The sequence below is a fragment of the Pelophylax lessonae genome (assembly GCF_965119305.1).
Source record: "Pelophylax lessonae genome assembly, chromosome: 11".
Classification (NCBI taxonomy): Eukaryota; Metazoa; Chordata; class Amphibia; order Anura; family Ranidae; genus Pelophylax; species Pelophylax lessonae.
Genome location: NC_138778.1, coordinates 75,561,638 through 75,578,686, shown reverse-complemented (window position 1 = coordinate 75,578,686; position 17,049 = coordinate 75,561,638). Strand labels below are relative to the sequence as shown.

The 17,049-nt window shown below is 42.8% G+C and overlaps 1 protein-coding gene across 8 annotated transcripts in view; it reads left to right on the top strand.

Annotated features, from left to right (window-relative positions):
* EXOC7 (exocyst complex component 7) overlaps window positions 1–17,049 on the top strand; it is an 89,245-nt gene that overhangs the window by 32,980 nt on the left and 39,216 nt on the right. For 2 of the 8 annotated variants that reach the window (XM_082271851.1, XM_082271850.1), the window contains 7 exons: window positions 3,926–3,994; window positions 6,627–6,772; window positions 6,867–7,019; window positions 11,764–11,862; window positions 12,760–12,822; window positions 13,011–13,077; window positions 15,400–15,438. In XM_082271851.1, the coding sequence (XP_082127977.1) occupies window positions 3,926–3,994; window positions 6,627–6,772; window positions 6,867–7,019; window positions 11,764–11,862; window positions 12,760–12,822; window positions 13,011–13,077; window positions 15,400–15,438 (636 nt within the window). Of the gene's footprint in view, window positions 1–2,153; window positions 2,247–3,925; window positions 3,995–6,626; window positions 6,773–6,866; window positions 7,020–11,763; window positions 11,863–12,759; window positions 12,823–13,010; window positions 13,078–15,399; window positions 15,439–17,049 lie in introns of all 8 variants that reach the window. The other 6 variants (XM_082271849.1, XM_082271848.1, XM_082271852.1 and 3 more) reach the window with 4 other exon arrangements.

Here is a 17,049-nt window from a genome sequence, read left to right as displayed (position 1 = left end):
AGTATGCTGTCACCCTTCTCCAAGATGCCGATGAAACAGCTATGCTTAGCTGCCAAGTTAAAATGATAAACTATTGATTCAATGAACTTACTAAAAATGTAATTTACAATATACTTGTCAATATCAAGATGAGATGCAAGTCACAATATTGGAACCTTCAGATACCCTGGTTTGATTTTATCAATTTAAAGCGGCAGTATGCCGCTTTTTTTGACTTTTAACTACAGGTAAGCGGCGCATGCGCTCTGAAGGTCCGGCGGACCTTCAGAGTTCCTTGCCGGGAATTGCCGGAAAATTACTCCCGCGCGCATGCACGGGAGTAACGTCATCGCGGCTCCGGCCACTCACAGCGCCGGAGCCGCGGAACCCGGAAGAGACGCTGTGGGATCATGTCCGCTCCCACAGCGGTGTCCGGGGGTCCGTGTCGGGGCTTTGTTCTAAGGTAAGTAATTCATAATGAGCTAGTATGCGATGCATACTAGCTCATTATGCCTTTGTCTTGCAGGGTTTTTTTTTTTGTCATTAGAGTTTTACCGCTTTAACAAGCATGCCCTTAGGTCAGCTATTAATTCAGGAATGTTTCTGGGACTAGCTAGAAGTTTTCAGTTCTTCTGTGATGAGGGAACTGTTGTTTTACCGTAGAATCCTAAGGACTTAACGTTTTTGTGTCCTACGCCTGATCCACAGGCCCCCAATACCTGTACATTATGGATAGGTTCACTGCAGCACACTCTGAAATCCGTTCTGCAGTGGATCCCTTGTTAGTGTGAAATTATGCAGCAGCCTCCAGGCTTTCAGGAGATGGTACTGCTACTTAGTAAAAGCCTGTGTTTTTTTTTTTTTTTTTTTGTGCCAAATGCCTGTTTAATAGAACTAACACACCACAGCTGTGATGCATGCATTTAGGTCGTGATCGCGCAGCAGCTTCTTTAGCTTGAATGAGTGCTTTTGATAGGCAAAACATCACTAATGCAGCATGTGATCAGCCCCCTACAGCTGTATTTTATCATTTGGGTGGCCATTCGGGTGCAGTAAAAATGGGATTTAAACACCTGTTTTTACTCCCCCCTCCCTCTGGCTGTGAATTTATATATTTTTTTAGTCCATTGTACTGTATAAACTATATATATATATATATATATATATATATATATATATATATATATATACATACATACATACATACATACATACATACACACACACACACACACACACACACACACACACACACACACACACACACACACACACACACGTATATATATATATATATATATATATACACAGGGTGCAGACACAACGTTTTGGGTAGAATGGGGAAAGTTTAAAAACATCTGTCAGGTTTTACTGCTATGAGGGATCCGTTAAAAATATTTTTTCTCCCCTTCTGTTTTGGAGACAACCTTTACCAGAGAGGAAGTGAGATAAAATTAAATAAATTGAATAAAACCGGGGAGACCGGCAACAATAAAAAGCTGACCGAGGTTCTAGCATTCACCTACCTGCTGGGTTACTGTTCAATTTCCCCCTGACTTTCTGACAGTCTTTTTATCTAAAAAAAAAAAAAAAAAAGGGAAAGAATCTCTCCAGCAGAGCCATTGACAACAGTAAAATCTGACAGAAGGCCCAATCCTTCTCAATTCTAGATACACTTCAAGATCTGTAAGCAGCCCTTTTTCAACAGAGCAGCTAAGAATATGCAAGAAAACTTGTAAAAAAAAACCACATCACCACCTGCTGGCTGGAAATAAAAATGAAACGTGTATGTGCCATAGTTTACACGTACCAGGACTGTGGAGTGGTAGTAATCCATTGATGCATACCATAGTCTTCGTTTTACAGGCATTCTCCTCTATTCCAGATTATCTGTTGTTCCAATATGATGACTTGCTATATATTGTGAAGTCAGCTAATTACAGCTTTTTTTTTTTTCATACCAACATATTCTTGCAGATGGTTTATCAGCATTCTTTGTGGCGTGGTGGCAGTCCAATGCTTGTCTAATACTTTTCTGAGCAATCCCTAGTACACAGTGTTAGTCAGTCTTCTCTGCACTCTTACCTGGTGACCTGTATTTTGGTGTTTGGTTTCTTCCTGCTCATTTTCCTTCCCTTGCCCTCTCCTTTTTTCGCTCTCCTTTTTGGTGACAGGAACTATCCGCAAAGCTCAGAATCTTCTCAAACAGTACTCACAGCACGGGCTTGATGGGAAAAAGGGAGGGGCCAACCTTGGAGTCCTTGAAGGTAATTGCTCAACTCTGTATTGGGGTTTCGGGGATGTAACTTGAATCTGAAATCCGAATCTTGTGGTGGGACTTTAAAAGCAGGCTACACTCTTCTGAAAATGTCAATTGGCAGGCAGAAAGTTGCTCTATTTACAAGAAAGATGCTCAATAAAATTCAGTTAGATTTAAAGCTGAACTCCTGACATGTATAAAAACACCAAAACCTGGAGTCATGTATTTATTAAAGCGGTGTTAAAGTCATTTTTTTGTTTATTAAAAGTCAGCAGCTACAAAAAGTGTAGCTGCTGACATTTAATAAACAGCCACTCGCCTGTCCCATGATCCAGCGGTGTACTCACCCCAGCCGTGTTTGCCCTCATGTCCTCCCTTTGCGGCACCGGCATCTCTACTATTGGCACCCGGCTGTGACAGCTTGCGGCTTCACAGCCGAGTGCCCACTGCGCATGTGCAAGCGGCGCTGCTCTCTGTGACTGTTCCTGAAGTCTTCTAGGACCTGTCGTGTCACAGAAGACTTCGGGAAGGGGAACTTCCGCTTCCGCTTGCTCAAGCTGGCCGGAACGGAAGTGGGAGCAGGTACCTGTCAAAATCGGGCAACTGCTTAGCCAAAAGCTCTGCTTCACAAACAGGAGTCGGGGAGGATGCTTTAAAGCGGAAGTTCCATTTTTGGGTGGAACTCCGCTTTAAAGTGATACTAAACTGATTGTTAAAAAAAAAAAAAAGTATTCTTAACTAAAAAAGTTCTTTCTATTTCTCTCAACTTCCTCCAAATCTACAAATACATTTTTTCCCCACTGTATTCCCACTGTATTTAGGAACAGACCCCCTCTCTTGCTTGCTCTTGAGATTGACTAGGGACTATGGGATTTTTAGTGTGCTTGGAGCAGTGCACATGACTGCAACTAACCTGCTTAATCCAAACAAATTGAAGTGGGATGGAAAAGGAGAGATTCGGGAGCGCACAGAGGGGATTACAAGGAGGAAGAAATGCTTTAATGAAAAATATGTTTTACATGACCATTAGGTAGTGGATGTGTATGGATTATTTTTGGAAAATAAGGATATTGTTTAATGTTTCTGTAAAGATAATTAAGTGTAATTTCAAATGTAGCAATTATCAGTACCTAAATTTGACTTGCTACCCACCTCTTGTAATCCCCTATACAGCAGAATTCAGAGAGGGTGGGACAGCACCAGGGGACAATCAGTGTGCAGCATCCAGATGTCCTGACCAGGAATATGTTGACAGGAGAAATGGGACAGAGGGATAAAATGCTGATGCTCAGTCACTGTCCCTTCACAGTCTGGGGACAGGGAGGTAACCCAGCTTCACTGCTTAACTGACGGAAAAAAATGTAAGGTCACAAGCCTGACTGTCCTGTTAAGCAGAGAAATTTATTTCGGCCATTTATTTATTTTCCAGGAGTTCAGCTTTAATAGTATGACATATTTTTTAGACAGTACAAACAATAACATAAAAAGAAGTATATAAAGACAATGAGAAGGTCATACAGAAGACTATAGCCTGCATGGTACTTGGTAGCTATCTGTGAAGGGACCTTTAATTACTCCCTTGCCACGTCTCTCCTTTTTCTTTGGACACCGGATTGCCACTCTGCGTGGCCCAGGCCTCTGTGTAGTTTACTGGATAACAGTATACCTAACCTCCACACTGATCAGGTCATGAACAAGATTCACGTAGCAGGCACCATGGAGAGGCAATGGGAGAAAAACACGGGGCACCTTTAGGTGAGTACTGGTTTAAACAGATTGTGGGGATACTTTGTAAATGAGCATACTACAATGTACTCTATGGGTTGGGTCTACTTAAAGTGAACCTGACCGGGACTGAAAACTGCTTAAGTGGTAAATGCTATTACCTGTCTGCCCTTGGATTATCTGTATAAAAGGGCCTTACATCTTTCCAGTTCAGGGTTAAGCTCTACCTTCACCTGGCACTAAGCCTACCCTTTGGCTATCGGTGCCAAATCCTCGGTGGAAAGTAAGAGGTTTAGGCATTTGACAGATGACAAGGTAGGTGTATGCTTTGGGAGTCTGCATTCCTTTGAGGTATTTTTCTTTAATAATACTTCCTCAACTTTTTTCTTCATTCAAGAATACCCTTTCTTATATTACCAATAAGGATAAGGATTTAAACAACACATTAAAAGATACAGACTTGATACAGATATCAAGCTTAAGTTTATTCTGCTTATATTTTTCCTTCACTGGTTTCTGAGACCTGGAAGGAGGGAGGCTGCAGTCCTGCAGTGGGCCATGACCAAATGGTTGAGAACCACTGATCCTAGAGTATTCAACACACAAATTAGGAACCTGTGAACACAGACAGTGTTTTTTTTTTTTTTTTTTTTAATAGTAAAAATAAAATCCAGAACTCAGGACTGCGAGACAAGAGTCCTAACCCCTTGCCACCATGATGTTCCACCTGACTACAGTATTTATGGTGGAAATTAAATCCAGAACCCTAGTTCCTCCACACAAGAGTGTCCACTCCCTCGCCACCACGATGCCCCGCCATGTTATAATGTGCACTTCATCTAGGGCAGGGTTAGGCAATCTTCGAGAGATGAAGATCTACTTGAACAACACTGATGAACTCAAAGATCACCAGGCAGTGTCCTGTTATTAGGGCTGGTTGACACCAGAATGCAGTGCCGAAAAGGCATGTTCCATGTGTGTTTCCCGTACTGTATTCAAAATGCACTGCCTTTGTGATCTACCGCGGGTGATAATACATTGTTAACCCCAAACGTAGATAGATCATAAACGCAGTGTGTTTGTAGACAAAAGATCGCATGGTCCTGCAGTATCATAAAATTGGCACAGTGCATGCACTACTTTTTGTGCAGTCTGATGCGATTTGCAGCCAGGGCCGGATTTACATCTCAGGGAGCCTATAGGCAGAGAATTCTAAAGTGCCCCCAACCCCCCCCAAAAAAAACAGTAAGACTGACTGAGGGTTCACCAGTGCATTATTCTCAGAATGCAGGGATCAGGAGTGCGTTGCGCCCAGTATGCTGGATTAAGGAATGTATTCGACTTAGAATGCAGGGATCAGGAGCACGTTGCGCTAAGAATGCGGGGATCAGGAGCGCGTTGCGCTCAGAATGCAGGGTTCAGGAGTGCATTAATCTCAGAATGCAGGGTTCAGGAGTGCGTTACGCTCAGAATGCAGGGTTCAGGAGTGTGTTACGCTCAGAATGCAGAGATCAGGAGTGCGTTATGCTCAGAATGCAGAGATCAGGAGTGCGTTATGCTCAGAATGCAGAGATCAGGAGTGCGTTATGCTCAGAATGCAGAGATCAGGAGTGCGTTACGCTCAGAATGCAGGGTTTCAGAGGGGGTGGAGGGGTGATGTAAAGGGCAGTAGAGAACACTGCTTTGGGTGTAGCCCCTCCCATAGCAGTGTCCTCTGCCCCTTTACATCACCCCACACACACACACACACAGCAGTGTCCTCTCACACCCCCCCCCTTTTCCCTTATAGCAGCATTGTCTCCTACCTGTGTACACAGCGCAGAGCAGAGAGCAGCACAGTTCTGGACAGGGGCGGGAACAGGAGGTGGCAGAGTGGCTTTTCATGTTGACAAGCTGGTGATTAATTGCTAAGGACCACCCTGTGCCCTAGCAACCAATTTCCTGCGGGTTAACTTGAATAGTTAATTTGGCCAGCTCCTCCTCCCGCCCTCTGTCCTGAGCTGTGCTGCCTCCTGCTGTCTGCTGTTCATGGGATGACAGGTGGCGCAGGAGGCTGGTGGGGAGGGAGAGAGAGAGAGTGAACCGGCACCTAGAAGGTGTGGTGGAGGAGGCTGGGGGGGAGAAAGGACCGGCATCTAGAAGGCGGGGGTCAGCGGTGCAAGGACCTGTTTGCAGTCTACCTGTGACCTTTCTGCGGTCGACAGGTAGACCACGATCGACAAGTTGCTGAACCCGGATCTAGGGAATCCTTTCTAAACCTTTTTTACATGTAGGAATCTTAAATAGCATTCCAGTCTCAGGGAAACCTGTTATGGTCAACGAGAAAAATGCTCCTTACATTTTTGGTCATTATGAAGATTTCCCTTTTACAGATAGCTAAAAAGATCATTTTTGTCAGTAGTTACTTATCTGGAAAGCAGACACTGCTAATTTCTCAAGAATCCCCTTGCAATTTATGGAGAAACCAAAGGGTTCTATGGAACCCTGGTTGAGAAGGGCAGATCTAGGGAGTAAATGCTCATACTGTAACCTTTTCTTGTTGAAATATTTTTTTGAGAAAAAAAGAAAAGGGTTCCAGTACAGAGGTACAGGTCATAACACTACAGGTACCTATACACATAATTTATTCTTTTCTAAAAGATTTCCATTCTTGCTGTTCTAGGGAAGGAAGATGTACTTGATTTTGAGATTGATACTTACATGTACTGTGTCAGTGCTTTTGTGCGACTTGCACAGAGCGAATACCAACTACTTATGGACATCATCCCTGAACATCATCAAAAGAAGACTTTTGATTCTCTCATCCAGGTTGGTTGTTACTGTAAAATGACGACTGACAGTATTTCAGTTCTGTTCATCTTACAGATAGAATATAATTGATTCTATTTTTATTTTCTATCAGGAGACCCTGGATAACCTCATGCTGGAAGGAGAAAACATTGTCTTAGCTGCAAAGAAAGCCAACTCTAGGCATGACTTCACCTCTGTTTTGAGCATCTTTCCCATATTAAGGCACCTGAAACTTCTCAAGCCCGAGTTCGACAAAGTTCTGCAGGTGGGGTCATGCTCTTTTGAAAAAATGGGCCTGTACCAATAAAGATGGAGTGGAGAGGGATTAGACCACCTGTCACGTTTTTATTGTCACCTATGTCCCCATCATTAGTAATATTTGTCCCAGTGATCTGTGTCTCCAAGAGTGAAAATTAAAGAAAATGCAAAATTGTGAGGTGTCACCAGAACAGAAACTGAGGGGAACTCTTCCAATGGGGACAGTAGTTTTGGTGACAAGCAGAAATTTCCCTCACTTTGGAGGAATGTTCTCTTACCTTCTGTTGTGGATATGAAGGAAAATCTCCCCAATAGGAAACAGAGGATTATAAACCATGGTTTGGCCTTGTTCTTCTCGCCCGCCCTATAGACAATTGATGGCGACGGGGTGGCTCTCTCGTTCTGGGACAACGTCATTTGATGTCATCCCACTCTCACCGCACTTGGACGCCTGTGGGGACACACAGCGAGGAAATGGGCAGCGTGTCCCTGGGACATGGCGTATCCCCTATCTCGGTAAAGAGCCAATGACGAGGCTCTTTACCTATGTGATCAGCTGTGTCCAATCACAGCTGATCACATGTAAACAAGGAAATGCTGGCTATCGGCTTTCCTCTCCTCACATTGACAGTATGTGAAGAGAGGAGAGCCGATTAGCATCATTTTCTTAAAGCGGAGACCTGCACAGATAATCGGTGTCCTGATTATCAGTGCCACCTATCAGTGCTTATCAGTGCTGCCAATCAATGCCCATCAGTGCAGCCTATCCTTGCCAACTCATCAGCACACATCAGTGAAGGAGAAAAATTACTTACAGTGCACTTTTCCCCCATTTTTTTATGTTACAGCCTCATTCCAAAATGGAATAAATTCATTATTTTCCTCAAAATTGTACAAACAATATCCCATAATGACAATGTGAAAGAAGTTTGTTTGAAACCTTTGCAAATTTATTAAAAATAAAAAACGAAAAAATTCCATGTACATAAGTATTCACAGCCTTTGCCATGACACTCAAAATTGAGCTCAGGTGCACCCTGTTTCCACTGATCCTTGAAATGTTTCTACTACTTGATTGGAGTCCGCTTGTAGTAAATTCAGTTGATTGGACATGATTTGGAAAGGCGCACACCTGTCTATATAAGGTCCCACAGTTAACAGTGCAAGTCAGATCACAAACTGAGCCATAAAGTCCAAAGAATTGTCTGTAGACCTCTGAGACAGGATTGGATTGAGGCACAGATCTGGGAAAGGGTACAGAAAAATGTCTGCAGCATTAAAGGTCCCAATGAGCACAGTGGCCCCCCCTCGTACATAAATGGAAAAAGTTTGGAAGCACCAGGACTCTTCCTAGAGTGGGCCACCCAGCCAAACATAGCAATCAGGGGAGAAGGGCCTTAGTCAGGGAGGTGACCAAAAACCTGATGGTCACTTTGACAGAGCTCCAGCGTTTCTCTTTAAAGTGAGGAGAACCTTCCAGAAGAACAACCTTCTCTACAGAACTCCACCAATCAGGCCTGTATGGTAGAGTTCCCAGACGGAAGCCACTCCTCAGTAAAAGACACATGATAGCCCACCTAGAGTTTGCCAAAAGGCACCTTAAGGACTCTCAGACCATGAGAAAAAAATTCTCTAGTCTGATTAAACAACAATTGAACTCTTTTCCCTGAATGGAAAGTGTCTTGTTTGGAGGAAACCAGGCACAGGTCATCACCTGGCCAAGTACCATCCCTACAGTGAAGAATGGTGGTGGTGGCGGCAGCATCATGCTGAGGGGATGTTTTTCAGTGGCAGGAACTGGGAGACTAGTCAGGATCGAGGGAAAGATGAATGCAGCAATATAAAGAGACATCCTTGATGAAAACCTGCTCCAGAAGGCTCTGGACCTCAGACTGGGGCAAAGGTTCATCTTCCAACAGGCCAACGACCCTAATCACACAGCAAAGATAACAAAGGAGTGGCTACGGGGCAACTCTGAATGTCTTGAGTGGCCCAGCCAGAGCCCAGATTTGTATTGGCAAAGGCTGTGAATGCTTATATACATGGCATTTTTCTATTTTTAATAAATTTGTAAAGATTTCAAACAAACTTCTTTCATGTTGTCATTATAGGGTATTGTTTGCAGAATTTTTTTTAAAAAATAATGAATTTATTCTATTTTGGAATAAGGCTGTAATATAAAAAAATGTGGAAAAAGTGAAGGGCTGTGAATGCTTTCCGGATGCACTGTATTTACAAAATGTTATAACAGAAACTAAGAAAAGCTTTTTTTTTTCAAAATGTTCGGCCTTTATTTTTTTTTTTTTATCAGAAAATAAAAACCCAGTGGTGATTAAATACCACCAAAAGAAAGCTCTACCTGTCTCAAAAAAATGATAAAAATTTCATATTGGGTACAGTGCTGCATGACCGTGCAATTGTCGTTCAAAGTGAGATGGCACTGAAAGCTGAAAATTGGCCTGGGCAGGAAAGGGGTTAAAGTGCCCAGTATTGAAGTTGTTAAAGTTAACTGCAGCCAATGCTTTTTTTTTTCTTTTGATTGAATAGAGTAGGGGAAAGTTAAACCCCTGGTTTTGTATTTTTTTTTTTTTTTAACATCTGTGGCCCACTGGGCAGAATTTTATGTTATTTCCTGTCCTGTAGATACAACAGAACATGAGAGCAAATCTTTCCAATCTTTCTAAAATAGTTGTTCTTGTAGCAGATGTCCCTATTGTAAGATTTCTCCTGATCACCTGTCCAGTTGAAAATGGTAAAATTATAGATTTTCTTTGACATCCTGTGCAATGGGATGGGACAAATATACAGGGTGAATCTCCCAAGCATGACAGCAATAAAAGAACAGAAGTTTTATCAAAATACCGTATTTTCCGGTGTATAAGACGACTGGGCGTATAAGACGACCCCCCTATTACATGATCTACCGGTAATACTTATACTTAGGCTACCTTGGAGATATTATACTCGGCGTATAAGACGACCTCCCATTTTTGGGGGATTTTTTTGAGGTTCAAAAGTAGTCTTATACGCCAGAAAATACAGTATTAAAAACAGCAGTAACAGTCACACCCTTCATTACAAGTTTTTCTGCACAGAATCCTGGTGCAGAGAAAGGGGGTCTGTGTCTGATCAGATATACCTGACCATCGGAGGATCGAAATTCAGCAGGGAACAGCCGAATTTCGATCAGTGTGTGTGGCTGTCCCTGCTCAACAGAAGTCGATTGCTTGCAGCTGCTGATCAGTGTATTCTGACAACACCAGGAGCCGCTGTCAAAATACGATGTCCTGGGGGGAAACTACTTGTTTACTGCGTACTGATTGCTGTGTGCACTGGGTCTATCTTTGGTGCTCACTGTCTATTGGACTGCACAGTCACATTTAGACAGCCTGCCCTACTACTGTAAGAGGAAAGTGGAATAAAACAATACACAAAAGAGGATGTTAGTACAATATCTGATTTTGACTATTTATATGATTTCAGTTGGGCTTTAACCACTTGCCTACAGTGCACTTTCACCCCCTTCCTGCCCAGGCCAATTTTTAGCTTTCAGCGCTCTCACGCTTTGAATGATAATTGCGCGGTCATGCTACACTGTACCCATATGACATTTTTATCATATTTTTCACACAAATAGAGCTTTCTTTTGGTGGTATTTAATCACCTCTGGGTTTTTTATTTCTTACAAAAAAAAAAGAAAAAAGACAGAAAATTTTGAAAAAAAAAAAGTTTTTCTTTTTTTTTGTGAGTACATTTTAAAAATAAATACATTTTTCTCCTTCACTGATGTGCGCTGATGAGGCGGCACTGATGGGCACTGATAGGCTGCACTGATGGGCCCCGATGAGGTTGCACTTATGGGCACTGATGAGGTGGCACTTATGGGCACTGATGAGGAGGTACTAATATGCCACACTGATGAGCACTGATAGGCGGCACTGATGAGCACTGATAGGTGGCACTGAGAGGTGGCACTGCTGGGCAATGAGAGGCGGCACTGACGGGCAGCACTGATGGGCACTGAGAGGCGGCACTGATGGACACTGATGGGTGGCACTGATGGACACTGATGGGTGGCACTGATGGGCAGCACTGATGGGCAGCACCATCAGTGCCCACAGTGCTGCTAGTCAGTGCCCATCAGTGCCTAGATGAGCAGGCACTGATGGGCACTGACTGGCAGCACTATGGGCACTGATGGGGGGTCACTATGGGCACTGTTGGTGGGCAGTTATGGCATTGTATTTCCCTCTTGTGTAATCAGGGCACTGGTGATCAGGGCCCTGATTCCATTTCTCTGTGTCCCCTATGACGAGGAGCCGCTGATCGGCTCTCCTCTTCCTCACACACAGTTTCTGTGTGAGGAAGGAGAGCTGGCAATGAGAGATGATCTCATATGTTTACATTTGAGATCATCTCTCATTGGATGTTCCGATCGCATGGCAAATGGCCGCTGTGATTGGCCATTCACCACGATCTGTGATTGGCTGTGTCCAAGGGACATGGCCGACACAGATTTTTCCCGATGCGCGCGTGCGGGAGCGCGCGGGGAGCCTGTTACTGGGAGGCCGTTTAAAGACGGCCTCCCGGGAATTAGAGCCCGCGCTGTAGCCGTCTTTCGGCTATAGCGCGGGCGGGAACTGGTTAATGTGATGTAGAATTCTAAATAAATGTACAAAAATTATACTATAAACTGCTATTTACTTATAATACATTTCAAATATTATTCCTGTTTCTTTTTAATGTTTAAGGGTACTGCTGCTAGCACCAAGAACAAACTTCCAAATCTTATCAACTCTATAGAGACAACAGGAGCCAAAGCTCTAGAAGATTTTGCGGACAGTATTAAGGTAAGATTGGGTATGGTTCTAAGTGATTAAAAACCATTGATTCAGGATATGCCTTTCAGTTTATTACCTGCAGACCACCAATTTTTGTTGCACACACATGCACACTGGGCGTTTAGCCCTCTTGCATTTGGCTCTGGTGTTTAGCTGCATCTGGAGGGCACAGGCACACCATCCAGCCCTATCCAGTCACAGCAACTAACTGTCAGACTCTCATAGAGTTTGACAGGCTGCTGGCAGTGGTGCTGGACAGTGCACCTGTGCCCCCTAACCGCAGCTAAATGCCATAGCGTCATTCACGGGGGCTAAACAGCCAGTGTGCACAAGGCATAATATTTTAAAGCGGTTAATTCACATTCTAGCTGTAAGTAAAAAATGATGGTGTGCATTTCCCTTCCTGCTGTCTAACATACCAGATAAAGGCATTGAGGTTTTTGAGGTCAGAATACATTACACTGGAAAAAATGAAAAGCAGTGGCTCATTGAACAGGTGAATAGTTGATGGAGGCATTCGCTAGTAACCAGCAAAATGTCTGCTCAATGACTGGTCACGTTTTAGATGAGTGAAAAACCTCTTTAATATTTAGGGTAAAAGTAGACTAGTACACCCTGTAAATAAATATGTATTTAGTCCTGGACCTGATGTGAAGTTCCTATTGATTGCCTTCCCTCGCTGCTCCTGAAGCTGTGTTGTCAATGTATTGGAAGGACTGGAGACCACTGGAGGAACTTTACCCTGTGGGATCCATAGTATTAGTCTGCAGGTACACATCTAATGTCCAGATTGAGTAGTATGTTCACACCACCCAAAACTAATGTCAGCCTGGAAAGCAGCACTACCAGGAGACTGATGTGGTCTTGGAAGTACAAGTGGTTTAAAACCTAATTTTCTGCCCACAGAACGATCCTGATAAGGAGAATAGCATGTCCAAAGATGGTACGGTGCATGAATTGACCAGTAATGTAAGTATACTCTATTATCTGAAATATATCATTTTGCTGTTTAACCATGCTGTGTGCTCTTGTACAACTATGCTTATAATTTTTTATTTTATGTAACTGATGGGCTGGTTGCCTCTTGCTTTCCATTGGCATGTTTAATTGTGCTATTTTAAAACTGTAATGATCCAGCAATTGTGTTTTTCACACAGGCCATCCTTTTCCTACAACAGTTACTTGAGTTCCAGGAGACAGCAGGAGCCATGCTGGCCTCACAAGGTAATCTATTTCTTTTACTATCCTTTTTTTTTATGCACCTTCCCAGAATTCCACACATGGATGTCCATTTTGGTGCAAGACTATTCTGCATACAGATGCCTTTTTTTGTGCGTTATCTGTTTTCTTGTCACATTTTATTGTAATTAATTTAATAGAAACCTGGTACTACAGTTCTATTTTACCATACTCTGTCTTGTTGTGGTATGTGCCATTTAAAGAATTTGTATAGGCATAACTTAAATTTACTCCTAAGCCCTTCTTTCACTTTCCGAAGTGTATCCCAGCTTTTTTTTGTCTATTATGTTGTTCCTGTAGCAAGAAATGGCTGAGAGTAGGGATAATTAGGGTGCCCAAGGTCAGTTCCTATTGATGTGGACATGCCCCCCCAGAACTACATCTCCCAAGAGCTATATTCCTACACACAGTGTGTGGTCAGGCTCATAGGAGTCAAGACAGCAGCATTGTTTTGCTAGATAAGATGTCAATGTTTGCATGTGGAGAGGGACAGAGAGGGATGGGAGGGATAGGTGAAGTTCTGTAGTCCAGCAGGAAAAATACAGGAGGGCTGAGGATACTGCTTGGGATTTCTCTGCAGCAGAAGCAGCATTTTGACCACTGCATGAATTTAGCAGCTTACTAAATTTCTGGCAGATTCCCCCCAGGTATTTTTCTGTAATTGCAACATTTTTAAAGGAGTAAAACATGGGGAAATGGACATGACAGACATGCATGCAAGTATAATTTTAAATCTGCATTAAGCTGTGACCCCATAGTGCCGGCCTCCAAGATAGGTGCTTATTGCTTTAAATAGTCCATTACTGTTTTAATCTTTGATTGCTTTTTTTGTATCCCTCTTTACCTTCCTTTTGTGTCCAGATACACTGGTGAATGACAGGAAAATAAATGATCTATTTAAAATATAAAGTAGTGGCATTGCATATTCCTTTTGTGCCAATAAGGCAGCCTGTCAATATGATAGATCAATTGGAATGTGTGGGATGGGAAGGCGCAGCCAAGCTTTGACACAATCAGGGAGTGCTGAAGTTTAGTCAGTCAAAACAGCCTAGCATTCAGGTGTAAGAACAGGATTGAGAAGCGTGTGCAGTTATGTTTTGGCACCTCTGGGTGCCTGGATATTATACTTGTCAGCCTTTCTGAACATGACCTGGGCCAAGTGCACCTGTGCCCAGACTATGGACGTTAAAGTAGTACTAAATGCTCAGATTTTTTTAATTCATACATTTATGGCACGCTATTTAACATTTCCGTGTATATAGGTAGCTCATAATACACCTGTACAAACACTTTCTAAACTAACTGTACACGCTTCCGGCTCTAGATCTCATAATGCCATTTCTCTGATCTTCTGGGCATGGAGACACGTTCTGAGCATCTGTTATGGACTGTTCTGAAGTAATAGTGCAGGAGGAAGGGAAAGAAGGAGAGTAGCTATCTTTCCATGGATGCATGTAGCATCTGAAGGTGCGAGCTGAAAGCATGAACGCATAGATGGCTCAGAAGGGCCCTCCAAGGGGAATCTTAAATACAGATAGTTTGGCCAGAACTCGGGGGTGGCAGGGCCATCTCATACAGGTAGAACAGAAAAGTAATATAAAACAAGCTAAGATTTTAGTGGCTCTGTTGTGAACATTGAAGACAGATTCCTCCAGAATGTATATAAGTACAGAGGTAAAGGGGGCTTGTCCAAGTGCATTTATTGCCTGTTTGGAATATGTAAATACTTTAGTGTTCATAGTCTGGGCACAGGTACTCCTTAAAGAACGCTCAAATGAAGATTGGTCTATTAGAGCTACCCTAGGTGCCAGTAGTAAGCAGTTTAATCCATTGGAGGTGTTCAGGTGTAATCAGGAACAGTGATTTCCCATTTTCTGGGTAATCTCGGAGTTGCCTGTATTGCACTTCAGCCTGTTTAGTGTGTCACAGGAGAGAGAGCAGTGGGTCCCAGCACTACTACAGAGCATAGGCAGAGGTTCTAACACCTTTCATTCTCAAGGAGACCTCTGCCTGTCTATCAGCTGTTATACTTCATTATCAGTGTCTGTCCTGTCTTATCTTAATTTCTCTTTTGCTCTTTAAGTTTTTATATTTTGTAATCACTTTCTACTACATTTCTGGTGCTTTCCTCCACTCACTTCCCGCTGAGGTCTACTGACTTAATCTACTTTTGTAATTTTTGCTTTGTATTCTTAATATTCTTCTTTAACTGAAGTAAACTGATATTCTGTTCCTCCTCTTGTTGTTTTGGCCCTTTGTCTCCCTCCTGCTCCTCTTTCTTTTCTTGCTCTCTTATACTGCCAATAGTTCTTGGGGACACTTACAATATTCCTATTGATCCCAGAGGTAAGCAGCGTAATACTTCTAGGTGTTCCCCTTATCATAGTTTTCAATGTGTGTTTAGTTGCAGCATGATACTCCAATCTCATCTTCACAAAGTCAAGTAACTTTCATCAACATAACATATAATTTCCACTTTTAAAACCAGCGTCTCTGCTTTTAAACCAGTGTCTTTATTTTTCATAACTGCACCCATTAAGTATGGCTTCAAATGAGCACAATATACTTAATTTCTAGGAATAAATGCAACTTGCTGTGGTTTCAGTTGCAATCGCCTTTATATCATGTACACGTTTTGAATGAAGCTTTCCACTTTCTCATGTCATTGGTAAAATAAACTGTGCATTATTTATTCAAGACATTGTATTAGACATGCACAGCATTAAATATTTTCCCTCTTCTTAATCACATCTGAGTATGTTGATTTGGAGACCCAAGATGTGAAGTGTATTGGCTGGTTCATCTCCCAGTACTATAAAATCAGTCATTATGCAAAGTAGCCTGTGCTTGTTCTAGAAACAGTCAAGGTTGGGGATATTACAAACAATGCCAAAGAAGCGTGGTTAGTATATGCAGTTGAAGACTAAGAAAGGTGTGACGGACTTTGCCAGAACAAGGTCATCCAGTGACCAGGTGAAGATCCAAAACTGCACCCCTATCCTTCCCTTGGTCAGAGCTGAGCAGTAGCTCAGGGGGAGAGCCTGTGTAGAAAGGCTATGGGGGAGATTTACTAAAACTGGTGCACCCGGAATCTGGTACAGCTGTGCATAGTAGCCAATCTGCTTCTAACTTCAGCTTGTTCAATTAAGCTTTGACAATAAAGCCTAAACCTAGAAGCTGATTAAATACTATGCACAGCTTCACCAGATTCTGTGTGCACCAGTTTAAGTAAATCCCTAAGGGTCTTGTAAGTGTTTAGAAAAAAAAATTGTTTGAGAATTTTGATACAGGTTATCCTCTTGGACCTGCAAGTCTTCTTTTCTATAGGCTCTTATTTGTATGTCTTTAGCATAGACATACAAATAATTGTCGTAGAGACAGTAAATTTCACTTGATAGCGTCTGATGAAAATGGATCAGTGTTCTCTGTGAATCACTGTAGAGTACACCAGTACTATATACTAGGGATCGACCGATTATCGACAAAGCCGATATATCGGAAACGGCCCCTGAGGTTACCGATATTTCGGGAAAGTGCTTGTACCGGAGTGATGCCTACAGCTAGAGGCATCGCCCCGGTACCGGTGTCCATAGCCGATGGTCAGCTGTCTTGTAATGACAATCGATGTGGCTGAGAAGCCGCTTGGCTGTCATTACAAGGATCAGGAGGGGACCCCGGGTCTCCCGTCCCGCGAGGAGACCCCGGCAACCAGCCTGCACGGCCGCCGAAGGGAAAACCTGGAAGTGATGTCATGACATCACTTCCGGATACTCGGCACCAAATTCAAAAAAATTACAGCATTCAAAACAGCCAAACTTGGCGTTTAAAGTGCAAAGGAGGGGTTTGGTGTCTTTTAGACCCACAGATCCCTCCACAAGAGTACCTGTCAAAAAAAAAAAAAAAAAAAATATTTTAATGTACAAAAATATCGGCCGATACCGATATGCGATGACCAAA